Here is a 27,754-nt window from a genome sequence, read left to right as displayed (position 1 = left end):
GCAAAATCGCAAGTGGGCGGGTATATGACGACCCCCTGCCGTCATCCGCACACGAGCACCGCAGTGCATGACGGGCGGGGTCCGTCATCAGCATACAAGGAGTTAAAGAAGCCATTCGGTGACTGGTGTCACAACAAATCTCAAAACTCCGACAGACGTCATCAAACAAAGAAACATTCTAGACTGCCTGTTGGCGATTTGTTTCTGATGCAGAAATGGGTAAAAGAAATGTTATTTTATCTTGTCTGGATCGCCGGACACCTACATAAATACTTCAGAGCCATGGCATTTTAATGATACATTTCTTGTTTTCCATACACTCTACTACTGGGAATAAGTTCCTCAAAGTTTTCTTAAAAAGAAAGAAAGCCATAATGCCACAAAGAATTAACACGTACAAACATTTATTTATTTTAAATAAGCAATCTACCCACAATGAGGACTTACAGCATTTCAGCACTTCACGGCAGTGGAAACAGCTTCAATCGCTTTCATCTAATCAAAGAACTAAGCAGTTCGCTTATGAAATTGTCTTCTTACCCTTACTGCTTCAATGAATGTCCAAATTTCAAATTAAAAAAAAGATTTTTGTTTGTTCACTGCCTGTGATCTGACACACGTATTATTGCACCGTCATCTGTCCCCATTGGCAATCTCCTAGCCCTCCAGCCCCACCCAAAATAACTTACAAAGATATTTAAAGTTTAAATGCATAATCAAGTGCATCTCTGACATCATGTTTTATCTTACATCTTAGAAAAAAAGAGACAACACATAATTTATTTTCGTGGAAAAAAGGCAGCTAACCTTTGCTTTTTGATTGGAAGAATATGTATTTCCTGCGAACCTATTTTCTTTAACTTCACGTTCCTATTTTTGATAGGTTTTCTAAGAGAGTCTGCGTTTTCCCTGGGCTCAGGTTGGTTCTTCCCATCATAACCATGGAGTCCTGGGTCCTGGGGCATGTCCCGTTTGAAGGAGAAGTTTTTGGTGGATACCCCAGAGAGCCCTTTCATTTTGCCACAGAAAATGGCGGGCATGGCGTCTTTCACAGATACTATGACTTTTGCCGTCTGCGAAGAGGTCACTGCCTCGCCATTGCCCCCAGGCTTAGGGTCGCTGACCGCCCTATTACTCTGATCCAATACCCACGTTTGCTGCCGGAATAACTCTGAATGGTTGCTGCTCAGCATTCTACTGTCTACTTGTACCGGGGTTTCAAGGGACTTAACTGGTGAGTCGAAAGGGGAGGCAGCGCTAGAGTTCTTTTCTAGTGGAAGGCCCTCGCTGTCGTTTGTGAAACCGCACCCCGTGGCCATTTCTGAATGGGTGCTCGCAGTGTCGCTTTTTATGAATGATGGGACTGACAGATCTAGAACTCCTTCTTCGTGGTAGGGCGGGGGACTCATTTCAATTTTTCTCTTTATCAACGGCAAGGTCTTCATTGAAAGATCTAGAACCTCGTTTTCGTTTCCCATTTTGATAACAGTATGGCGGCTGAACTGTGTAAACTCACTCTTGTGTGTGGAGTCGAAGGGTTTGAATTCCTCTTTTTCCAGGCTAGTCTGAGTGCTTTTGCAATGGTACAGGTTGTTGGTAGCTGATCTGGCCTGGTCAGTACCCAGTTTAGATTCCAGGTTGTGCGGAACAGGTACTGGGATAGGGATGGGGATAGGTAGCGGAACAGGAAGTGGGACAATAACAGGATATGGAACCAGGAGGGTTGCTGGGGGAACCAACGGTGACAGGGGTGAGCTGAAGGCCTGTGGTGGTATACCATGAAGGTTAGCAGATAAATAGTCTGGGGATGCTTGACAGGGCGATGAACCAATAGAATTCTGAGATGGAAACAAATCCTGTAGGACGGTCGCAAATCCTGGTGTTTGGAACAGTTGTGGCAACACAGATTCCTGTGTTTGAGTCGAAGGTTTTTGGTCTAACATCTGGGACTGGCCAACAGGTGGGGAAGAACTGGAGTAAAGATGGCTCTGAATGGGGTTTGCGATGTACGGAGAACCTTGTGGCAACACCAAAGGAGAATTTAGGTGCTGGAAAACATGTTGCTCCAACAGAAGTGGTAGTGGCACAGGACCCTGAGTAGTCATTACATAGGGAGTGCTATTAGAGTTTATCTGAGGTGCAGTGCTACCTCCAACTTGTAAGTGTATGGGAAGAACTACTGGGCTATCTCCTAAACAAATGGGCTGGAGCACAGTCGCAGCTACTTTTAGAGCAACGCCACTTTGGGTATCAGCAGGTGGCGTTAAAATCGATGTAGCTGGCACAGTCACTAAAGGAGGGAGTGCTTTCTTCATCAAGCCTGTGGAGTTGATGTTCCACGCTTCAGCAGTTATTAACTGTGTTACTCCATTTTCCAGCTTGTTGTTGGCTATCGTTGGGGTTGGGCTGGGCACGTCCATCGGTAGATTCTGTGAGTCCTTGTAAATCTCCTCCATTTTCCAGGAGTTTTGTGACTTTGTGGAAATACAGCTTACATTGTTGCCAACGTGTCTGCGACGTCACTGGTCTGACAATGAGAACCACGACCACATTACTTGACCTGTGAATAGAAACAAAAGTCTTGCTCAATGGTACAGTACAAAATACACAGTGAAGGTAAACAGCGTGACTTCAAAAGTAAGAACGATACAAATGTATTTCAAGATAGTTATCCAATTACCTGCCGAGCTTCTGATCTTTTATATGTAAATATTTAATTAAAGTTGCGCATAAATCGAGGTGCATTATTGGCAACATCTATGTATGTCGCTCACTTTTTAGACAGCCCCTTTCAGCAGTGCAATTCGACAAATTCAAGGGTAACACTGCATGCACCTTGAACTCCGTGAGATCACATCAAAGGAAGTGACATCACATGACCCCTGATCCCAACAATGGGTGATTGGCTTTTTTTTTTTAATGTTATTAAAAACCGATGATGCAGGATGTAAATGAGCAGTGAATGCCAACGGGCACGAATAACAAGCTGCTGAAGCATGACACATGAGTGAAGTCTTTGTACTAAAGTTTAAAAACGAATACTAATTTAGTTGTAGAAGACGGGAATGCATAAAAACATTTTAAATTTGTGTAAAAATAAATACAGTAGGAGATATGGCAAAGTGTCTAAATTCGAGACAGTAGAGCGGGGAAACCTGGGCAGAATTCTCGGCTCTCCTTCCTTAGCCAAGAGCTCTGTAGAGCTGGACAGATGACTTTACCTCTGTGTGTCTATTTCCCTTTATTGAAATAACTGGAAATAGAAGTGATACTCTTAACGAAACGTGCTACAAGGAAGGACCTCACACATATATGCCACATAGCGATGAATAATATTCATTATCCTTAGATTGCAAGCCACAAAATGATTTGCCTCTTAATTCACGGTGGTAAACTAACGTGTGGCTCACTGATTCGGATTCAATTTAGATACATTTTATTTAGACTTTAATCCACACCATAGAATAAGCACATGCTGTTAATCAATCCTACAGGATTACCCATTACAATCATGTTATGAGTGCAGAGAATGCATGCTTTGCGATTGCAAACAAAATGGAGCGAGGATATGTGCTGCACCTACAGCATCAAAGTACCCTGAGATTGGTCGGTTCCCGCTCCCAGCTCTGTTCCCAATCCTCCCCCCTGCTCTGAGATCAGCTGTTCAAATCTCTCTGTCATTTCCCTCCGTTTCTGTCTTTCTCTGGTTTCTTTTTCTTTGAGGATTGTCTCACAGATGTGTCTCTGAAATCTTTATTATACTTCCCTTTTCGTTGTCTTGTTCCTAGCCGCTCTTTCCTCACAAAGGTAAGGTCCAGGTGGTAGGGCTAAAATGGGAATTGCTGGAATCCCGCATGCGTTTATCACACATGCCTTCACAATACCGGCTTTAGAAGGAACTCCGTTATGATGCATTCCTTTAGCACACAATCGTTACAACCACTTGTCTTAGGGGGGCGCTGGACTTAAGAATAGTATCTTTTACTTTTCCAACTCCAGTCTGCGCAACAGTAGAGAAGGTGTTGGACTTAAAATCCATCACCATTACACAAATGTGCCTCCCTAAAGCAAATCGATGTAATGACTTGCGTGCTTAACGGATGAGTGGTAACCATGCGTTTGTTCTATTGCAGGAACGGTATAGGCACAGCGTGATTCCAGCTTTGTTTTAAAGGACTGTTCCCTTTCCTGCCGTCTAGCTTTTCCCATTACGTTCCTCACACCCTGAAACTCCCCTATTTTCTCGGGGAGTTAGGGAGGGATTACAAAGCTCCTCACATCCTAGCACCTACCTTGCACTCCATCCCGGGATTAGAAGGAATGAATGGCCAGGAAATATAACATTTCGCTTCTGCCAGATCATCTAAATAGACCATCACAGCATGATCCTTCACTGTGAGGCGGAGAGGGAGATAAATCAGGGTGGCATCATCTCCCACATCACAGTTGCTTCTTCACCTGGAGTTAATTATGTTACTACATGTTTGCTTGTCTATAATAATAGTAGATAAGTGTAGCTGTAGTTTGTATCAATGCAGTGCATCCACTAGTCAATAGGAGATTCTGTGCAACTCTACATCCTGCATTCACTCAGGGATTTGACCTTCAAGTCGAACAGACAAGAGTCTGATTTCAACAGCATGCCTCCTGGCCTGTCCCATGAATCACCTAGACATTTAATGGTCACCGGTTCTCTTTGTATCCCCCCAATTCCTGTATTCCTGTGAACCTCGCCCTCAAGATTTGGTTATGGTTTTCTTGGTATTTGTTTTTTCCAGTGATGGGGCTGAATTTCATATAATGAAGAAAAACCAAAGGTGGTGATGGACGGAGCGTTGACAATACATTCTGGGGTGGCGGAGTGAGCTAAAGAACGGTGATGGATTAAACCCAGATCAGTTGACTGGGGGTGAATGTTTGTATTGTCAACGCTCCGTCCATCACCACCTTTGTTTTTTCTTCTTTCTGAATTTCATATAATGCCAGAGGAGAAAATGATGTCTCATGAGAAACTCTGCAGACATTATACATCCATACACATACACAATATGATCTTTGATTTGAAACTTTGTGCTTAACCCCTTCCATGCTGGTGACGAACCCCAGCCGTCACGCTCCCGCCCTGTTAATTTGTTTACCGCACAGCGGCAGAAACGGGCCAGCATGGAAGGGGTTAAGCAAGATCTTGGTCGTCAACACATTTATTTCCAGCAGGCACCGTGGAATCCTTTAAGATTGTATGATACATGTGATGCTGTACTTGAGACAAATATGGGTACTGAACAAGGTAAGAAGGTTAGAATTATGTACGAAATGGGACAGAACTATAAAGCTGTGACTCTGACACACAAAAGTTGTGAGGGGTGGAATTCAATCTCCGTCCCTAAAGAAACTGTGCTAATCCATGCTAACCAAGTCAGCCACAGACCGTAGGTATGTCTGTGGTTTCCAGTGTCAAGGGCAAGTAGATCAGCATCAAGTGCAGAACAGCTGTTCTTAAGCATTTGACTTCTGCGGACCACCATTAAAACTCTACTGGAAGCAAGGGTTCTGGCCTAAGCAATGTCCATGATTTGGACCTCAAAAGAATACACAAAACCACAGAAACATATAAACATTAAACACAATTATACAAAAATCAAAATTTGAATGGGAAGGATGGATCTTTTCAAAATGTGGTTTTATTTCTAAAAGACAAAGCAATCCGTTTCATTTTTGCATATCAATTTGTCTTTTTTGCTCCTCCAAATGCATGCTCTCAATACGTATGTGCAAATTGGGGCTTCAGTTGAGGCCACCCATTGTCGATACTGCTATTTGCGGTACTTGCACGGCTCCTGTTATTCAAGCTAAGGATACCAACTTAATTTTTAGCCTCCAATTTCAAATTCTTTCTCAGTTTCTTAGCTTTTTAAAATTTGAGTATTACATTTAGCCTTTTTACGTATATATACTTTAATATTCTGATATTATTTGATTTTCTAAACAGTCACGGACCCCCTGATGAGGCCTTGTTGACCACAGGTTAAAAATCTCAGACATAAATTGGCCAGCTTTATCAATTTGAGGAGGGGAGTAACTACTGACTTTCTTATTGTGCTGGTCCTAAAATGACCCTTTCACAATGCCATGTGTCTAAGGTGGAATAATGACACCAGGCTCCACCGCCAGCAAAACTGAAGCGGCATCCAGAATGAGGCAGTGGGTATGATTTTTCCCATGATGGAAACAATGTTGGAGGTGATGAAGCAAGGTGAAGAACAAGATTTTGTTCAAACTTGTGAAGTTAATCTCCCATAACAGTAATTAAATTAATAAGCTTGTGGTGAAATTACTAATCAACTTAGTTTAAGAATACAATCATCAATACACGTGGGATAAACTAATGTGCTTTATGTTGCAAACGCAAAGGAAAAAATAATAAACTATCCTTGTCGATTGTCTTTGTCAGTATTAAATGCAGCTGTTTAACTAATGGCATGTGCTTATTTTGTGTGCTTATGTTATATTTTTTCTGTGACGAAAGCTCAAGGAGTTCGTTCAGTTCCTAAAGGAGAAGTAAATATAATGCTGCCTGATTGTGCTTTTGCTAGGTAACATAATTAACAGGATTAATTAGTAAAGGGGGTGGGTAACAGAATGGGTCTCAATTCTTTAATTAATTGATGTCTTGTGTTTGTTTAATAATAGTTTCCAAAGTGAGGCCTAAAGGTGGTTCAGAAAACATGGCTGACAGAGCTGCAGACGCAAAAGCTTGTCCAGAGTGAAGTCTTTGCACATGCGTAGCTGTGAAGATTTTTACTGCACTGTCATCGTTAATTGAAAAAGCAGTTCTTTGGTTGAGTTGAACGTGCTCATGAAGAAAAGGTTCAAGGACAGAAACTTAAAGTGTCTGCCGAGGCTAGGAAGTAAATGTTCAAAACTCGAGGAAAAGTAACTTTCTTGAGGAAGCTGAAAGATGTGGAAGTGAAAGACAATAGGGCTTATGTGAAGCCTGGACTTGGTCAAGAATCGGAGATGACCTAGTGCATATTATCATGGACTGACACAGGTCAGCCAATGAAAAGCTCGGATTTGCTTTAAAGAATGTAAAATGTAGAAAGTTTAGCTAGAAAGAAAGGTATAAAATCTGACACCATGAGCAGGAAATATTCGCTGCTTCTCTTTCTTTCCGATTCCTGAATGACGTGACATGCTGTTGGACCTTTGGCGCATGTAAGGACAGCAGACTTTAAATGATTCTTCCTTTCTAGGTGAAGTGAGAAATAGACAGGGAAATAGATTTAGGGAATGGAAACTGTTATTCTGCTAATATTTCATGTTTCTGAGCTAGCTTTGAAAATGTCATTTCCTTATTAAAATGCTGCTTTCTTAATTGCTTATAAAATAAAGATTTTAAAACGTAAATGCTATTTTTCTTTATGAAAAATAAAGTTAATAAAATTAAATTTGAAAAGACAAGCTGGTCTTGTTTATTCATGGTCTAGTTACCATCAGTTGATCCAATCGCCTTAGTGGTCTGATTAATAAATAATAAATGTTTAAAACCATGGTGAAAATAGATAAACTGCAGTTGTATATAATAATGTAAATAATATGTGAGTAGTTTTGATTAATCACACCACCTGACTCAGTTGCTCAAAAATTGTCTCATTGGTGTTACGGGCCTTTATATGTGTTTCATGATTAATGGTGAGTAAAGAGGTGATAGGTAGCGTTTTTGAGACAGTTTTTCAAACAGAGCGCTGGATCAGAGGCATGCAGTCTTTGGGAGAACGGCTAGAGTATGCACTAAAACGTCTCTGGCCATGCCTCATCAGTTTTATTACCGGCCCTTTGGATATTGTCTACAATTTTCTCCCTTGACTTTTGTAAGGGTGGTCTTCTCTATTTTGCAAATTTCTTTCGGGAAATGCCATGTCTACCCTAACAAGCGTTTTTTTTGTTTACAGAAGGAGACTTCTTGCGCTATAACCCTAATGTTTCCTTTAATAAAGATGGAGCGCTTAGCCATGCCATATCAAATGCTAATTGAGTATCTGTCAAGTGTTGTGGAAAAATACTGGGTTGTGATTGGAGCAAAGAGTTTGATGACGTGAAAGTGTTGTGAAATTTGATGGTCTTTTTAGCTGACAAGTGGTAAAAGCCAAGGCATTAAATAGTTTACCAAATGTCACACAGTGAAACTGTGATTGGAACGCAGGTGTAAATCAGCTCGTATGCGTTGAACCAGCTACTGCATGGGAAAAGGCCACAGAATCAAAAATGTCTACTGGCTACCAGATAATGGGTCTGATGATTTATTAGCCTATATATTTACAATTGCTTGTTTTGTTTTTAAAACAGAGGAGTCCATTGTTAGTTTGAAGTGATCGGTTCCAGGTCACATTTTCAGGACAACCACTATGATACTTATTTCTCTCTAGCTTAATTGTACGTTTTTTCCTGGATATTCTGTCAATTTTTTCCAACTGCAGACATCCTCGTCATAAGGGGTCAGAAATTCAAACATTTCTTCTTTAAAAAAAAAATAAGTGTCATGGATTGTTCCAGGCAACAACAAACATATGGTTACTAATGAAAAGTGAACTCTTTGCTATCAAAATGTGATTTGATCAGACTGCCAAATACATTTTCAAACCCACATAAACATGCATTTAGTTTAGAGGGAAAAAAGGAGAGAACAGTTTGCATCGATGTCTAGTATTTTGTAAAGAGCGAACAATTACCCGAAGGGGTCAAGGCGCTGGGGGCCGTCGGGCAGATTAAGTGAGCTATTGCCCAGAGTCACATGGTGCTGGGCTGACTTGCCGCCGGCGATCGAACCGTGCGCCCCCGGGTTCCGGAGTCAGTCGCCCTGGCTGCTGCGCCACGGTGAACAACACTTACAACGCAACTTTTACAACGTAGTGCTTTTACAACGCGGTATTTACAACGCAAACCATACAACGCATTGCGCTGGGGGGCGCTCTAGGATAGGGAATAGATTTAATTTACTATCCAACACCTTCCCTACTATCCACGGGGACTGGAGTTGGAATAGTAAATTAAACTATTCACTATCCAGCGCCCCAAAGCACTATGCGTTGTAATGGTATGTGTTGTAAAACTCGCGTTGTAAAAGCATGCGATGTAAAAGCATGCGTTGTAATGTCATACATCCCTGCGCCACACCTCTTCCAAATAACAATAACCGACAATCAGCATTCCAGAATGTTCCTTTTTTTAAATGATGGCTGATTCATCTGATGGCCCCTTTAACACCTTCCATGCTCATGACGAGCTGTGAGGCACAGTGCTCATGACGAGCTCAGCTCGTTATGAGCCGTGGAACGCTCACATGCGGGGATAATTTCCCTGCTGTGCTGAGCGTTCCACAGGAACGGGTGCAGCTGTGACGAGCTCAGCTCATCATGAGCACCGGAGAGCCGTGCCTCATGACGAGCTGAGCTCGTCATGAGCTTGGGGGCGCTGTGCGCGCCCTCCTGCCCTCCAGCACAGCGGGGGAATTACCCCCCGCAGCGAAGGGGCTAGGAAAGGAAAACCTTCATAATAACTGTGTGGCTGCCCCCATAAAGGGCCAGATGTATGGCCATTGGCTTTTGCTACTCGCAAATTGCGAGAAATTACGAGTCGCAATTTGCAACTCACAAAATAGTGTTAGTACATTGGCCAGGTAGGTTTTTGTATGTGCAAACGGGTCGCAAACCCGTTTGCGCATGCAAAAACTGGTCGTACATCTGGCCCTAAGTACCCCTTGCTGCGCATTATCATAATATTCAAAGTCCCATAGGTATTCCGTGATATATAGAGGAACGTGACATAATTACTGGAATACTGGAACCCAGCAGGCGAGACTGCACTATTTTACATTTTAAATGTTCTCATTAGTAAACAGGCATTTTTTTTGGCAACAAATAGCTAGCAAATATGTTGTTCTCCAGAGAGCAGTTTCCCTTAAAGATGGTCGACGTTTTTTCCATCTGGAGAAAATTAACCAGGCCGCCTTTCACGTGCTTTGAATTACAGTTTTGCATATTGATATCTCTTTCATAATAAATCCTTGCTGCCGGGCGCCTGAGGTCAAATGGGCCCTGTTTCTGTTCTAAATACCGTTCACACCAACGGTGATACACTCTGCCTGAATGCTGGCCTTTCTATCCGAGAACTTGCAGCCCACGCTGCAAAAATGTACCCTTGGAACCGGCTGAACAGAAAGGAAACCGTGCGGCTCGTGAAGTAATAAACACGGTGACTGGCGATAACAATCTCTATGGAAACGTGCCCACATTTAGCAAGGTTGCCATGGCGAAGGAAACGAGCTCTTTAAATCTGCCACTCCTTTCACACAGGCCTGGGTTGCATCGCCTAAAATTATGGGGAGATTACTGGATGTGCATTTTTTCTAATCTATTCCACTAAATCAGAGGTGGTCAGCTTTTCACGTTTGTTGCCAGCTCAGAACGAAGCCGAGAGAGTTCTAAAAAAGAAAAATAATCTTAGGTCTTAGCAGTCACTGTTTTTTTTCTTTTCGTTCACCTAACTCAACTGTTGGAAGTGTTTTCGCTTTTCTTGGCTCTATGTCTGCAGCAAATTAAATTGTTAGCTTCAGCTCTTCGCTGCCACATATGTACTTCTAACAATCCGTGGGGAGAAATACTAAAATGTGGAAAAACCATCAATGTGGAGAGATGCTATAAGCAGACTCACACTGATCAAAATATGCATATATAAAACTGAGCCAGGACTCTATCATCCAAGGCCCATGAAGGGGTCTGTCTGCCTGTGGTACCTTCTTAGACACATACAGTGCACCCCGGCATTATCCATTGGGATGAGGAAGTCTGTACACAATGTGTAACCTGATACTGCAGCCCTCACACTGCACTCTGACACACTCCACCCAGCTGAGCTACCAGCCACTCCAGCATTAAACACTAACAACACACACTATGACACGGCAGATTGTCACATGTAAGGTGTCTATCTTGACACCTCATACAGTGACAGAGAATGCTGGAAATGTACACCACAACTGTGTGTACGTCAGAGGTGGAGGAGAAAATATGGAATCAGCACCCATCAAATAAATGTTTTCTAGAAAGTCTCGGTGTCCTCAATAGGTCAAGAAATCAGTCTCATAAGAAACAGGTCCGGACTTGAAAGGTACTTCTTTTTCAATTCTTTATTACCCTGGTGCTGGTCAACCGCTGATGCTCTTCACGTCCCTGGCTACCATGCCTTCGTTGTTGACACAAGACACAGAATTTGACTGACAGAAATTTCTAACAATCTGCTATGACAAAGGAACTACTACTGTTTGCACTATTATCTGATAAAGACAGCTCTAAGAGCCCTGAAGAAGTCTCATTCTTGAGACGAAACGCGTTGGCTAAAAGGAAAAATTTGCATGTAATTCTGGATTTTTAATGTGTTGTGGATCATCATAATAAAGAATTGAAAAAGAAGTACCATTCAAGTCCGGACCTGTTTCTTATGAGACTGATTTCTTGACCTATTGAGGACACCAGAGACTTTCTAGAAAACATTTATTTGATGGGTGCTGATTCCATATTTTCTCCTGTGCATTTTGGGCTTTGCCCATGAAGGAACAGACAGGGTTGTGTTCCTTGGTTTCATGAGCACCATCACCATAAGTTTGTAGCCACAGATGTTAAGAGGTGCAGGTTGGTCTTGCCTCAACCCTAGTGTGTAAATTTTCCTACGTCAGAGGTGGGTTCACATCCGTCTCCTGCTTGCACCTTATACAGCAGCCCCCACTGAGGCCTGCACCAACCTGATCCTGTCCCAGTCCCGCCAGGCAGGCAGGCGGGGACAATGGCCGCACAGTTGATTAGCTCACTTCCGCATTTCAAGATAACCTGTTGGTTGACAGTGTCACATGTGGTGCAGGGGCATGATGCGTGACCGTCATTGTTGGGACTGAAAGGCGAGGCGCGGGAAAGCAAGCGCAGGCTCAGATGACCCGAGTTCCCCATGTCCACCCTCCTTTTCTGAGCAAGACTACTAAAAATGACATAGTTTCATCTGGAATAGCGTCTGATGGAAGTACGCATATTTTGTGGACAAGCAGCCTTGTTCCACAAACTGATATCCGTTTTATTACTATTAGAGGTGTATTAAGTAAAGGTATAGGTGGCAGGAAATTAAAAATAAAAATAAAAAATGTGGGCAAAGACTTCAACCAAGCCAGGAAAAAATAGAAAAAATAGTTCCCGACCTTAGTGTTGCCGTCAGCAGAAATAACAGACCAGTGATTTGCTATGCTTGGTGCATTGATTCGACAACGAACAATATGTTGGATGAAAGCAATAATATTTCAGAAAAATTTTCATTACGTCAAGAGAGAAAAAATGCCTAAGTCTGTGACACACACACAATATGTTGAAATGGCTGTTGTCATTCGAGCAATATTGTGTGGTCCATAATTCAAATGAAGATATATTACGACTAAAGATATGCACTTCTCCTTACCTCACACCTGCCTTCCGGTTCCCATCAAGCCTTGTACAACAGAAGCACAATGTGGATGGTTCCAGTAAGGTGCGAAAATAAGAGATCATATCATCGGAGAGATAACATTGTGAAACATTATTATGAAAAAAGAAGTTTTAATCAATGTAATGTTTCCAGTCACTATAGTGAAAATAAAAATAGCACTAAAACCTAAACTTTATTTCTTTGAGCAAACAAGGAATACAACATACAAATATTACTACGGTTCTCTTAAGAGACAAGTCAAGGGTTAGATTTAAGGTTATGCTTAGGGTCAGGGCAAGGATAAGGATTAGGGCTACGTTTTAAATTCAGGATTCAGCATGGATGGTTAGATTTTTCTGCCCTGAGGATTCTTCATGGTGGATTCTTTATATGGTATGTGTTCATTAAAGTATAATTCAAGGGAGCATGTGAGGCGAACCTAAAAGGGATTCCAAACACATCACTCATGGAAGCTGACCGAGCTGGCTGCTTAAAGTACCCAGCATTAACGGAGAAATATTGATCCATCTGATCCTTTACGCGTAAACATCAGTGCACTATTGTTAACTTTTCACACAGAGAAAAGGGGCCAATGACCATATTTGTGGTGGAATGCAAAACCGTGTGTATGGATACAAACCTGCATGAAGAGAACCTTCAATTTGTTGTAATTGTGCCAGGTCTGAGTTAAGAAGGTTTTTGTTTCATGCAGGGAGTTCAGATATGTTAGAGACCAGAAAGAGGCTGCATCATGAAGTCAGCTTGTGAATACAAATATACCCTTCATCTCAACTTCAACATGTCCTGCTGTTCTGTTAGACCTGTCATCCTGCGGGTGGTCTTTCACTAAACTTTTTAACTGCTACCTCCTCTTTTTGCTGATTCTTTTCGTTGGCCTTAAGACTCTGAGCACTTTTACTACTACTAACCAGTGCTTAAGTGCATGAGCTTTCTTCTAAACAAGGTAACACTGGTGTATACACAATTGCCATATTTAGTTTGCTTATAGGTCCATTGTAAAGTGGTATGGCATATACCCAGGGCCTGTAAATTAAATGCTACTAATGGGCCTGCAGCCCTAATTGTGCCAGTCACCCACAAGCTTTTCAAATCTGTCTCATGTCTGCCATTTAAGAGCCTGTTTGTGCAGTTTACTTCCACTTCGACTTGGCACTTGCAACTATTTGCCAAGCCTTAAACTCCCCTTTTACTACACGTCATCCCTGAGGTAAACCAGAGGTAGCCCACAGGGCAGGTTGCTGTGTAAGTAAAAGGTAGGACATGTACTTTTAAGTTTTGCATTTCCTGGTAGTGACAAACACAAAATTAGTTTTTCACTAGCAAGACCTACTCCTCTCATAGGTTAACATTGGTAGTTCCCTAATCCACTTTTAAAGTGTAATCCCTGATTAGAAAGGAGTAGTTGAATCATGTTTTATCCCTTTGGAATAGTAATGATAAATTCTCTTTACTGATAAAGTTGGATTTGACATTACTGTTTTAGAAATGCCACTTTTAGAAAGTGGACTTACTGTTCTGTGTGCCTGCTGTCTGTCTCCAAAACATATCTGGGGTGAGTGACAGCTACACTTTGCGCATTCCCTCTAGAGAGCCACAAACACAGGAAGGTTGGGTGTGTCTGTATCGCCATCTGCATTCCAATGGCTCTTCCTGAGCAGGAAGGGAGTGGGGAGATGACACTTACACCTGAATAGGCAGTGAGCTGTTTCTCGCACAAAGGGTTGATTACCCCCTACCGATACTCTGGAGCTAGGGCTGGGACAAAAGATCCTGTGTGCACTTCAAAGACCCTTCTTGGAAGTCACACCCACTTAAAAGGCACATTTGGGCATATGTACTGGGTCTCTGACCCCACCAGATTAGACACTTCTGGACCTACAACTGGACTCTGTCAGGAGAACTGCTGTGCTGCATCACGGTCTGACACTCTGCTGGTCTGCTGACCTGGAGGACCTGCTTTTCTCTTGTGCTGCCTGCTGCTCTCTGACTCTGCTGAAGAGAGCTGGACTCTGCCTTTTACTGAAATAATGTCCAAGGGCTTGCTGGCTTTCCTCCTGTTGCTTAAGACTCAGTGATATCAAAGTGTCTACCCTTGCTCCTATGCCTAGTTCACTGGAAGTGGACCCAGATACTTGCATCACAGAAACAGACGCATCTCTAGCCTATGTGTAGCAGAACTGGTGCATTCAACCTGTTGCGGGAGCAGAGCCTGGTACATCGCGTCCAGAACCACCACTTCAGAACCAACGCATCACCACCACTGCATGGAGAACATCGACGCACTGTCCCTCCAGCGTGGGTTAACCCAAAGCATCATCTTCAGAACCATCGCACTAGGAATGGGTACTTCACTCAAAGGACCCCGACGCGGCCCGACATCTAAGCATCGCTCGTCTTAACCCGTATCTTGCTGTTGCAACCAAGATCAGGGTACTCAGTTCCCCAGGCCTGCGTGACTCTTGTACCCGGCCTGCGCTTCACTGTGGTTGGCCTGAACTGTAGAGTTTGCCCCCGGCCAGTGCAACCTCAAGTAACCCTTAAAGCGCTATGCTTCTAAGCGCTATTTTGACATTTATTTTGAAACTGATCTCTCAACTTGTACTTATTGGATTTTTGTCATTTTGGTCTTGTTTTGTTCAGAATATAATAATCTTTTTTTCTAAACATGTGCATAGTCTTTTTGTGGTGTTTTCATTGTGTTACTTTGTGGGTGTGTTTCACAAATACATCACACATTGCCTCTTTAGATAAGCCTGACTGCTCTGTGCCAAGCTACCAGAGGGTGAGCACAGGTTATCTTTTAGTGTGTATCTAGATTATCCTGATTAGTACTGTGGTTCTTGCTTGTACATGGTGCATACTCTGACAACCAGAAACCCAATTTCTAACATGTTCTAATTCTTTTACCTAACCACACCATCTTATGTGTTCTGTTACCTAACCAAAGATTTTCCAATGTTTCTTTTAGTGCCAGTGCTGAGAACACTGGAAGAGACAAGCCAGGTTTATTTTGGGCTGAATTGTTTAGTTATGCATAGGTCTCACCAAGCACTCTTACCACGAGTACCAGATTCTAAATCTGTATATTCATGGCTATGACGTAGCAACTGAATGGATGTTGGGGGCCTGTTAGTGCAGCACTGGCTCTCTACTCCATTTGAGAGCAGAGAGCACAGTTTTAGGAAGGGAGACAAACATGTATTCGAAATCACAATGAACAATCAGGAGCTTTTGTGTTCTTCTTTAATCCTGAACGATTGCCCAGCCAACAGGTGTTTTGTCTGGGGAAGTACCCCAAGACTTCTTCAGGGCTTTATGGCAACGAGAAGGAGATCAAAAATCTCTCTGCCGGTTGTATTTCCGTCTCGGCTGGCTATTAAAAGTAAGCATTTCATAGCGGATCGGAGGGGTCCAAAATAGGGACCACGGGGGAGTAAATATACGGGCTTCACTCTTAACCGGTTATACTTCCGTCCAGTTCCAGGGAAGAGGTAAGTATATAGACCAGATACGGTCCAGCAGGTGCCTCGAGGGGTGGATCCAGGGTAAGGGCTTCACTTCAACAGCGTGTATGCTGATCTGTCGAGAACGGTCGCATCTCCACCCCTCAATGCACCTACTGGACCGTACCTGGTCTATATACTTACCAGTGGCGTAACGAACCTTGAGGGGGCCCCCCAGCAGGGTACGTGAAGGGGTTCCCTCCAGACTCATTCTAGAGCTCCCCAGCAGAAGTGCGGTGCTGACAGGGCCCTCTGGAGGGTGAGGCCCCCCCGCACCGCAGGGGCTGCAGGGGCCTGTGTTACGCCCCTGCTTCTTACCTCTTCCCTGGAACCGGGACGCGAGTATAACCGGTTAACAGTGAAGCCCCTGATATTCCTCCCCGTGGTCCCATTTTGGACCCATTTGATCTGCTAAGAAATACATACTTTCAATAGCCAGCTGGGTCGGAAGTACAACCGGCAGAGAGATTTTTGATCTCCTTCTCATTGCCATAAAGCCCTGAAGAAGTCTCGGGGTACTTCCCAAGACGAAACACGGGTTGGCTGGGCAATCGTTCAGGATTAAAGAAGAACACAAAAACTCCTGATTGTTCAATGTGATTTCTAATACATGTTTGTACATTGAATGTCCGTTTGTGTTAACATATGACACAGAGTAAATACTCCATAGCTATATGTAGACGTGTGCACAGGCATTTAGTAATAAGGAAAGTTGGCAGTGGCACTTATCGTGCTGGGCAACACTGAACACAGTGGTACTGGTCTTCAACTTGTGTATTACAAAAAAATACTATAGAGATATGTTGACTTTTCTGTGGCCTGATTGTTTTCGGAGGAGTGCAGATATCATACCTATAGTGCTGAACACATGGAAGGTGGACTAAGGCACTAGGAAATGCAATCAAGGCAAGAGATAATTGAGTAAATTCACAACTTCCATACTGGATTTAGGCATCAGAATAGCGATTATGTGTTGCTAGTCCTCTTTCTCTGTCGATGTGTCTAGCTCTACCCCATAGGAGTGCCACTGAGACTCACATCACATGGCAGAAAAGAACTCCACTGGCCCCTGTTCAGGAGTCAGCAGCAAAACCCTTGACCCCCTACATCAAACCAATCATGAAGTTGACCCTCTGGTGCCTCTTTCTGAAACCTCTCAAAAGACGACCCGCGAAAAGATGATCTAATCTTGTGTAGTGCCAGCCCTAGCACACCTGCTATGTAAACAGGCGGAGGATTACACACCTAGTGAAGACTTGGGGCAGCCTCATCTGCACGTGACACACCCTTGTGTCACTGGCCGCAGTGTGGAAGGACACCACATCCATGTGCTCTGTTGCTGAGCATAAGCTCTGAATATTGATGCTCTCACCTCTTGCCCACCCTTATATACTAGGATGGTCAGGCACACCGGTGGTAGACTTCTGCAACTTGGTACATTGCCACGTTTTACGTAATACAGGTCAACGTTTATTAGCAATGTATGGGGTTTTTTAAGTAATAGTTTACACATTGGTGCACCGTATTTTCAGTTTCCTGCTACAAAATACTAAAATCTGTGCCCTTTTTCCTTAGGGAGGAAGAGAACACATTTTTGCAGCCCTGGACACTATATGTAAGACCACTGGATTAGGGACTTTTCACTCCTTCACAAAACAAAATATAACCGTTCAGATTATTAACACTTTGAGCTGGGATTGGAACTGGTGCAAATAGTTGTTTTTGTATTTACCTTCCAGCGCAAAACTTGCTTTGCTCTGTAAAGTAGCCATAAAGTAACACCAAGTAGCACTATTTTGCATCAAGGGGGCATACTATGGGTGGTACATGCACATTCCCATGCTATCACTCATGCTTTTTGATGCAAAAGAAAAAACAGGGATTTGGTAAAACAATCTACAATCTTCAAGGGGGCGTGACATTTGAGAAACATTTTCTTTTATCCAAACTCTTCCAGCTTTGCATGTGTGTTGTACCATACAAACATATATGCATGCAAAGTGGGAGTAGTTTTTACTTTGTCAAAGTATAGTATTTTGTACTGGAATTATACTTTTCCAGTGCAAAACCCAGAGAGAGAGAGAGAAGAACTCTGTTTATTTAGACCGTAGTCTTTAAACTTCAAGATCATATAAAAGTCAAAACACTGTACAAAAACCAATCAGTAGCGGGATAATACAAACATTTATAAAATCACATAATTAATTTCTGTGCAACTCCACATATCTACTTCTATGCTAAAATCAATTTCATCAATATTCTAATTTGTAAAATCAATAAAAGTATAAAACCCTCCACACATAATAAAAGTGGACGTTACAAATCTCTTAAAGATAAAAGCAAGTTCTTCACATTCCTCCTTATTCCTATATTGATATCAAACACAAACCCTTGCAAAGGTAAGTGTTGGCGGAAGGTAGCCTTAAGTGCTGCAGTGCCAGGCAAGAGAGCAACAACACTTTGTCTTAGTCGATGTGGCACTGTTCTGCGGTCTCTGTTTCACGCACCACTGCACAACAACTTGAGTTGCTGTGCTGCACTGCATGGAAACTTAGTAAATCTGCCCCAACATGTTTAAGTTTGGTCGAATGGAGCAACATGTTAAACTGAGCTGGCAGAAAATACATCATTTATTTTCTTGTTGTGCCTTCTTGCACATGGTGGCGCCACATTAAATCAAAACTGAAATGTTTCTCTTGCTCAAGTACCTGGAAGAAATCTCCTCTGAGAGATGGCAGTGTACACTGTTTATATTCCAAGTTTATATTCCTATTACGCTGTGGCGGCTGGTGAACTTTGAAAGTGGTGAGGCTCAAATTCATACTAAGAATCACAGGGTAAGAGCAAGTGAAGCGAGCACATTACCCCCACACCCACCTAGAGAGATTAATAAAACATTTTTATTAAAGGGCAAAACTATGCATTTTCCAATATAATTTCCGAATGAAACACAAATTTCAGTTTTTGCCAGGTGAGTCTGAACCTACTCAGAGATGTAGGCACTGGGCAAGGAGACACAGCTACAGAGTGCAGACAGTAGTGTGGGGTAGGTAGGCACAGAGAACAGAGGTCACAGAGCAGGGCTTAATTTGTAAAACAATAAGTGCCGGCCTAAAGTTTCGCTCAGAAGCATGCAGCCGGTGCCAAAGAATGTCAGGTTTCCAGAATACCAAGACTGCGTAGCCTTGGTTCCACCTCATCTACCTCCACGAACTCCCTGACATTTTATCTCACCCCAACAGGTTCTTTTTCATCCCTGCTTTCTCCCGGTCACTGTTGTTCCATCTTTGTCCTAATCTTTCTTTCCAGGCTTCTGTGTTTGCTCTCTTGCTCTGGATGGAAGTCTGGTGAGAACAAATAAGTGCCATTCCCCAAAAATGAGTGACTGTGGGCTACACCTGCACCCGCTTGCTCAAATTAGGCACAATCAGAGCTGGGGAACGAACATCAAAGAGTGAGCAACTCCTAAGAGAAGGGAATCAATGTGAGGAAAGCCCAGACACTGGCAAAGGGATAAAAAGAGAATGGGGACTTGAAGAGAGTGACATTGAAAAAAGGGAAGAAAAAGTAAAGATGACATTCAAAAGAGAGGGCAGCATGAGACATATTCATAATATTGAGGGTCAAGACATGCAACAGGAGGCAAACTGATAAAGGAATGCAAGATGTGATAGATGAACATGAAAAAGTGGCAGTTCTCTGCCACACTTCTCTTTCTCCTGTCATCAGCTCTCTATCATCCATTTTCTAAGGACAGAACGAGGAGGAGAGATACAAGAAATTAAGTGGCACAATGTTGCCTTCAATCATACATGCCAACATTTCAGAAGAGCAAAGTGGGAGATTTAAAAAAAAAATCGGGAGAATGGGGCCTTGAATTGGGTTACTGGCATGTATGGGCTTTGGAAGTGTGCTGCTGCAGGATCGGACATTTGAAACGCAAATGCACGTTTTTTTCTTACCTTTCTGAAGTATGGAGCATAATGGCAGGCATGAGAGAGGGTGATGCAAGTGTTCTACACTGGCCTGGGACAGGTTTCTGGCAGTGCATGCACCACTCCCACCCCACCCCGTAGCAGCCCGGGCTGAAACAGCTTCCCCTGCACACACAAAGCTGCCCCCCCCAGTACTTCACGGGTCTTCAAACGACCATTCCCTTGTTAATGGCGCTTTGTTGTTTTTTTCACCCCATCGAGAGCCCCTGCATCGCCACTCTTTGCTGCAAGAATTACCACTTTAAACAATACCAAGCCCTGTCAGCTGAAACCCCCAAGGAATCGGGTTTTGGCTTGTAGGAATCGGGAGGTGGGAGACTAGCCTTCAAATCGGTAGTCTCACGCCTGAATCGGGAGGGTTGGCATGTCTGCTTCAATTAACCACATCCATGTTTATGACGAGCCCAGCTCATCATGAAGCACAGTGGAGCTGTGCTCATGACGAGCTGGGCTCGTCATAACGGCGGCGCCACTCCCACGCGTGGCGAACTTCCCACCTGTGTGGGCGTTCTGAAGGAGCGGGCGGAGTCATGACGAGTCCAGCTCGTCATGAGCACAACTCCACTGTGCCTCATGACGAGCTCGTCCCGAGTACCGCGGTATTACCCCCACGGCGAAGGGGTTAAAGATCTTGGCCCTAATTTACTATGCTTTTGCATCTGGGTTGCTTCACTTTTGTGGCGCAGCTCTGGCGTAAATCCTATTTGGCATTTACTATTTTAATGCAAACCCAGATGTACAAAGACTTGTAAACCTGGGTTTTCTGCAAAATGGTGCGCCTACCTGACAGATGCGTACCGAGAAGAAATATCTTTATTTCTCCACCTTACTTCCACTGTCAATGTGTGCTTTATTTTGCAAAACACATAAAAAGAGATACATGCCTAGAATCTCATTTACATACTCACTGGTTCAACTGCTAATTTTGCATGGCTGTATGTCCTGTAGCACGTACTGACCATTTCTATTATCCTGTAAATGTATCAGCCTTCTATAACAGATATCAGCCAGATCTAGTGTCCTGTAAAAAATACTATCTAGATCGGATATCCTGTAACAAATACTATACAGATCTGTTATCTTGTAACAAGTATCGACCTAATGCACTATCCTGTAACAAGTATTATCCAGATCATTTGTCTTATAACAAGCATTATTCAGATCTATTATCCTATAACAAGTTTTGCTCATATCTATTGTCCTGTAACAAGCATTATCCAGATATATTGTCCTGTAACATGGAGCCAGCAGCGGCAGCTTCTCCACTAAGGCAGAGGAGTGTTTTCCCACTGCTTTTCAGCAGTGCCAAAAAGGAAAAATAAAAAGATGATAACACAATGTTATTATAATTGTATTTTTCTGTGCTGAGGCAGTTTTGCAAGGCTGGGTGGGGCTGGGCAGCTGGTTAGGGCACTTTTTAAGTGCGCTTGCCGGTTTGACTGGCCGTCTTGGGCCTGCCAAACAGTCATGTGCACTTAGCATGTTCTCCATCCGTTTATATTGCACATCCTGAATGGAGAACATGCACAGGTTCCCAATCCCTGTCTGAGTGCCGAACCACAGCGCTCAGACCAATCATGACGCTGCTCTCATGCTGGTGACAGCAGCATCATGATTTCCTTAAGCGAGCCTGTGTGCTTCCTGTTCCTGGGCTCGTTAGGAGGATAAGCGGAGGAGAGACGAGGCAGAGAAGAGGCAAGTGTTTTTTTTTTTATACCCCCACGCCCGCCACTCCGATCAGTGCCTGCCGCCACTAGTAGCCAGTAGGTCTACTGTCCTCTAACACGTATCAGCCTGGCATACTATCCTGCATATCTATTGTCCTGCAACAAGTGTCTCCCAGGTCTACTGCCTGCAAAATATGTGAGGCTGGTATAGTGTCCAGTAGCAAGAAGGAACCAGGTCACTTGGTGTAAACTAAAGCAGGTAATACATTCAAAGCGTGGACTAACTGCTCTGCATGCAAAGTTTTATTGTGCGTGTAACATGTTAAATAGTGCGAATAAAATCAATGCCGAGATGATTGAATCAGCCACACAGTATCCACCTCTATACAGTAGGTGTGTATTGTGGGACAATCAAATAGAAGTTAAATAGTAGTATGGGAAGCGTCCTTGTACTGCAATGTGTCTCGGTCACTTAAAGCATAGAAAGATGTGCCCTCTAATTCCTCAACCCATACCTTAGATAGAAAGTGTAGAGCTGCACGATGGTTCAAGAATGATGAAACTGTGAAGCAGAAGAGGCCAGCTGCCTGCCAAGTATAGACCGGCACGATCAGGGCACGAGTCTTAAAAAGAGAAGTCGGGGGACGCTGTCACCGGAAGTGACGTCACACCAGGAAGTGACGTCACGAAAGGTGCGCTCCGATCTCGTCCCAGAGAGGCCAAAGAGTAAAGTCCAGCTGTCTGGCAGGGGGGATGGCGTTCACCCGGTAAAATAAGTGGGGGGACGCCGTCCACCCGCGTGGTACCCCGACTCGAGCCCTGGGCACGATTGACTTAAGGGTGTGTTGCAATGACTCAGTGGAGCAGAAGATGCATGCTCCATGCCAAGTGTAGACCTGCACAATGCATGAGAAGGTGGCTTTCCAATGACTCAACGGAGTAGAAGATGCAGGCTCTATGCCAAATGTAGACCTGCACCATTCATGTGAAGGCGTCTTGCCCACAACTCAGCAGAGCAGAAGATGCAGGCCCCGTGCCAAATGTAGACATGCACCATGCATGAGAAGGCGTCTTGTTGTTTGCTGCCTGTTGCTGCTTTCCACGGACACTCTTTTTGGACCCTGTCAGCCCTTCACGACAGGGACAGGACCCTGTCAGCCCTTCACGACTTGCGGAACCCGCTTCGCGGGTCCCGCTGCGCCCCAGAGGTCGAGGGTAATTTGCAACACACCTGCGTGGGAGGACCAGGGCTGCGAGCGTGCGGGGCAGGACTTCCAATCCCAGAAGCCCCTGCACACCGCGCCTCTGACCAGCTGGCCGCTCTCCCTGGCCATCACCACGCCCCGCCTTCAATCCTTCAAAGGGCGGTAATTGACTTCCCGACGTGGGAGACCCTTGTTGTTTGCTGCCTGTTGCTGCTTTCCACGGACACTCTTTTTGGACCCTGTCAGCCCTTCACGACTTGCGGAACCCGCTTCGCGGGTCCCGCTGCGCCCCAGAGGTCGAGGGTAATTTGCAACACACCTGCGTGGGAGGACCAGGGCTGCGAGCGTGCGGGGCAGGACTTCCAATCCCAGAAGCCCCTGCACACCGCGCCTCTGACCAGCTGGCCGCTCTCCCTGGCCATCACCACGCCCCGCCTTCAATCCTTCAAAGGGCGGTAATTGACTTCCCGACGTGGGAGACCCTTGTTGTTTGCTGCCTGTTGCTGCTTTCCACGGACACTCTTTTTGGACCCTGTCAGCCCTTCACGACTTGCGGAACCCGCTTCGCGGGTCCCGCTGCGCCCCAGAGGTCGAGGGTAATTTGCAACACACCTGCGTGGGAGGACCAGGGCTGCGAGCGTGCGGGGCAGGACTTCCAATCCCAGAAGCCCCTGCACACCGCGCCTCTGACCAGCTGGCCGCTCTCCCTGGCCATCACCACGCCCCGCCTTCAATCCTATGGACTTCCTATTTAAGTGAAGGCTATTACCCGCTACGCGGGAGCGTGCGGGAGCGTCCCGGGAGAAGCCCGGGACAAGGGCGGGACCGTCTGTGGCCGTCCGGGGCCGAAGGAGGCCGGGCTGGGCCTACTCTCTTGGATTGTGTCCACAGCTTTTGAGCTCAACTATTGGTTGAGATCCCCCGGCAGAGTTTAACTCACTACGGACATCATGCCGTCCCCGGTAAGAGAGAGTACTCCATCTAAACCGGGCGTGGTTAAAAACCGGACTCTTGAAAACTATTTTTCCCGGGCAGTAGGGGAGGGGGATAAAGAGTGTAACCTGTCCAGGTTAAGGGCAGAACGGAGACGCTCAATTGATAACATGAAAAATACTCTCCTTGGAGATCACGTTATTACACCCAGGGAAGAGTTGTCTAGAATTGATGATGTCCCATTACTGCTGAGGGATTGCACTAATGTTTCGCCAGGGGCAGTTATGAGTATAGCACCAGCCAATAGTCCTAGTCCAACTAGGGCGACAATTGATTTAGTGTCCCAATTCCCCCCAGCGCCCAAACCTAGGAAAGCCACATCTAAGCCATCTAACACCCAAGTAGTTTTCGGACCCCCTCCCAACAAACGTAGGAGGAAATCCAAGGGTAATCAAGGAAAGAACCAACCCAAGGTTCTACATTCGGACTTTGGTAAGTCCTTAAAAACCCCAGTGTTAGTAGAAAAACCCCCGGAGGATTCACACCCAAAACCCATTGCTTATAAGGATCCAGCTCCTGGCACAATAAAAGAAACAGGAGCTGTTATTGCTAATATCCCCTTGTCTGTTGTCCCGCTTGGAAATGTAGAATTCCTGCTAAGGTCCCTGCTATTGCCGATCAGCGAGAGTATTAAAAAGATAGAGATCAGACTAACTATTTTGGAGGCGACATTAGGTAGTCTGAAAACTCAAGCTGGCCGACAAGGAGGGCAATCAGATCCCATTCTCCCTACCATAGTGCCCCAACCGACGGCAAATAGTGTTGCCAATCCAGTCCCCTCACAAGCCGCGAATGTGGCACCCTCACAACAACTTTTAAGGCCAGAGCCTGTTATATCTAAACCCCTCCCTGCGAATACGCACAACCAACCGCCAGGACCTGTACCCCCGGCACAGCTGGGAGGTAATACCATCCCGACCCCTTTAATGAAGCTCACCCTGAGACCACGAAGACCTAACTTACCCCCAGAAACTAACGCTTTTACGCTAGTCATGGCGGGTGTCCCCCCACTTGAGGCAGGCGAAATGGAGGACTTTTGTGCCCTGAAAAGCAGGGTAATTAAGTGGTTAAATATAAACAGACCCCTTCCGACACACTTCAATAGTGAGATCATAATGGTAAGAAGGGTGCCATGGGTGGGGAGAACACAAAAATCCATAAAAGGGGACTGTATACTAGTGAGTTTCAGGGATACAGGTACGGTGGCATACATATGTCAGGGAAAAAATAGCTCTAGGGAATCCACCATCCAAACCCTTCATGTGTCTTTCTTTTTTCCAATTAGCCCGGTTCCATTTCAACAACCCCAAACTCATGACACTCGGGAGAGGGTTGGGAGGAGGGGGAGACACCAGGCTTTACATCCCAGACCGATAGCTGGTCGACTGGAACAACCATTTTATTCCCACAATCAGTTCAATTGCTTGTACGGACTAGAGGGGGTCGATTGACATAAAGATAACACCCCCCAGGGCTGTATTGAAAAGGGCGACCTGGCTGAAATATTGGAGGGGCAAAGTTTTAAGGCTCCACCAACCCCGGTGATTGGCGTGGGGGATTCAATGTGCGCAGAACTTGAGGCAATAGTTAAAAATAATAATGAAGGAGGGGTACATGAACAGGCAACGCAAAGGCCAATGTTGGAAATAAGATCAAGGGACCCGGGGGGTGCAGAATGGAGTAGAGAGGGGGTGAGATTTATCTCATGGAATATAGCTGGTATAGCGGGCAAATTTCATAATAAGGAATGGGTTGACTACATTAGAAAGTTTAATATCATATGTGTACAGGAGACATGGGCTGTGGAGAATAATTATCATCTGCAGGGGTACAAGTGCTTTTTTGTTCCCGCCCGAAAATCTAGTTCTGGGAGAGCAATGGGTGGTTTGTCCCTCTATGTAGATCTAGTTCTCCCAGGCACCTGGTCCTTCCCAGATTGGGCCTCACATGGGATCCAGGCAGTCCGGTTCCATGGAAAGGGGCTACGATTTTCTGTTTTTAACGTGTATAACTCCGAGTCAGCAAATAACCTTACCCCGGTATTGACTGAACTCGACCAAAGGCTGGGTCAAGAAATCGTATCTCAGAATAAGGGCCCATCCCATGGGTTGCTTGTGGTGGGGGATTTTAACTGTCATCTCTGTCCGGCACTAATTAAAGCAAATACAGATTGGGCGCAATGCCCAATTGAGAAGGGGCCTCATTTTTCTCATTCACCTACCGGGGATGCTCTTAGGTTGCTTCGGCTTAAGTATGACCTAGAGCATACCATCAATATGATAGGCCCACAGTCGGACGGTACACTCCCACCGACTTTTAAAGGCAGGGGTTGTTCATCTATTATAGATTACATTTTGGTCTCGAGATCCCTGGTCAATAAAGTAACTAGTGTAGGGATAGACTGGAACAGCTTCAGTGACCATAACCCGCTTGTTTTAATGCTTACATATAGGGCGGGCCCAGGACCTAATGTCCACCGTCTAATAGGGGAGAGGGTCACTGATCAAGGCAGGAGATTGAAGTGGTCTAGAATAGATGGGGTAAAATTTTATAAAAACTTGAGCAATAAGGGTCTGCGGGCCATAAACGACTGCCTGGACCTGGAAGTACAGGGCACAAGATTATTGGAAACGTTTGACCATATTGTAAATTTAATAGATGGGCTATTAAGGACCAATGCGCCCACACGCAACCTGGTCAATCCCCGGTGGTTTGATCAGAATTGTTCTAAAGCACTGAGGGAACTGAAATGCTCTCTTAAGTCAAAACCACGGGATCCACAAAAAATCAGGGCAAGTAGAGAGAAATACAGAAAAGAGACCAAAAGGAGGAAACTCGCCTTGCAGGCAGAAGCTTGGGCAGATCTGAGAGAGGCAGGGGAAAGAAGGGATCTAGCGGGGTTCTGGAGTATCATTAATAAACCGACCTTTTTAGAAAATGATTCTCCGGAAATAGGGGCCAATATCCTACCGGAGCAGTGGGTTACCCACTTTAGGAGTTTATATAACCACGAACCGGGTATCCTTGTAGAGCCACCAGTAAATCAAAGTCAGGCTCCCCCGGTAGCATTCACTCTTAAAGAGATTATTGTAGGGATGGAAAGCCTAACTAAGAACAAAGCCCCGGGCCCGGACGGAATTCCCCCTGACCTCTTCCTTAGTAATATAGACCTATGGGCCCCCCTGATGACTAGGGTCTTAAACACCGCTATCTCCTGTGGTCTCCCCCCATCATGGTCTAAAGCGATTATAGTGCCAATTTTTAAAAAGGGCAATAAGGATGACCCTAGTTGTTATCGGCCTATTTCCCTGATTGACGTTTCGGCCAAACTTTTGGGAAGGGCAATTCTGAATAGATTGTCAGAGTGGACCGAAGAGAATAACATCCTCTCGGATACCCAATATGGGTTTAGGGCAGGGAGGTCCACTAGCGATCAATGCCTGAACCTATATATGCTGACTGCCAAATACACTCTGGCCAGTGATGAACCCATTTATATGGGATTCATGGACCTGGCAGCAGCATTTGACCACGTCAATAGAGGGAAGCTGTGGGACATGATGGCAGGCTTGGGGATCGAGAGTGGTCTAATTACCATATTAAGAGAGCTGCACAGTGACACCACGGCCAAAGTAAGATTTAACAGGGAGGGGGGATTGTCTGACTCCTTTTCATGTAAAAGTGGAGTCAGACAGGGCTGTATCCTTGCCCCTTTTTTGTTCTCCCTTTACATTAATAATTTGGAACAGTCTCTCTTGGGTTTAAAAACAGATTCTCCACGGGTCGGGTCGCGGCATATCCCTGTCCTGCTCTATGCAGACGACGCGGTTTTGCTTGCGCGTACACCCCGAAGCTTGCAAACTTTGATA

General features: G+C 44.7%; 1 protein-coding gene across 1 annotated transcript in view; it reads right to left on the bottom strand.

Annotated features, from left to right (window-relative positions):
* Nucleotides 1–387: 387 nt before the first annotated feature.
* RAI2 (retinoic acid induced 2) overlaps nucleotides 388–27,754 on the bottom strand; it is a 182,587-nt gene continuing 155,220 nt past the window's right edge. Inside the window, exon 2 of the mRNA XM_078658110.1 lies at nucleotides 388–2,560. Within this exon, the coding sequence (XP_078514236.1) occupies nucleotides 780–2,456 (1,677 nt within the window). The 5' untranslated portion in view covers nucleotides 2,457–2,560 and the 3' untranslated portion in view covers nucleotides 388–779. The remainder of the gene's footprint in view (nucleotides 2,561–27,754) is intronic.

Source organism: Lissotriton helveticus, chromosome 8 (genome assembly GCF_964261635.1).
Source record: "Lissotriton helveticus chromosome 8, aLisHel1.1, whole genome shotgun sequence".
In the NCBI taxonomy this organism is placed as follows: Eukaryota; Metazoa; Chordata; class Amphibia; order Caudata; family Salamandridae; genus Lissotriton; species Lissotriton helveticus.
This window is presented reverse-complemented; position numbering and strand designations above follow the sequence as displayed.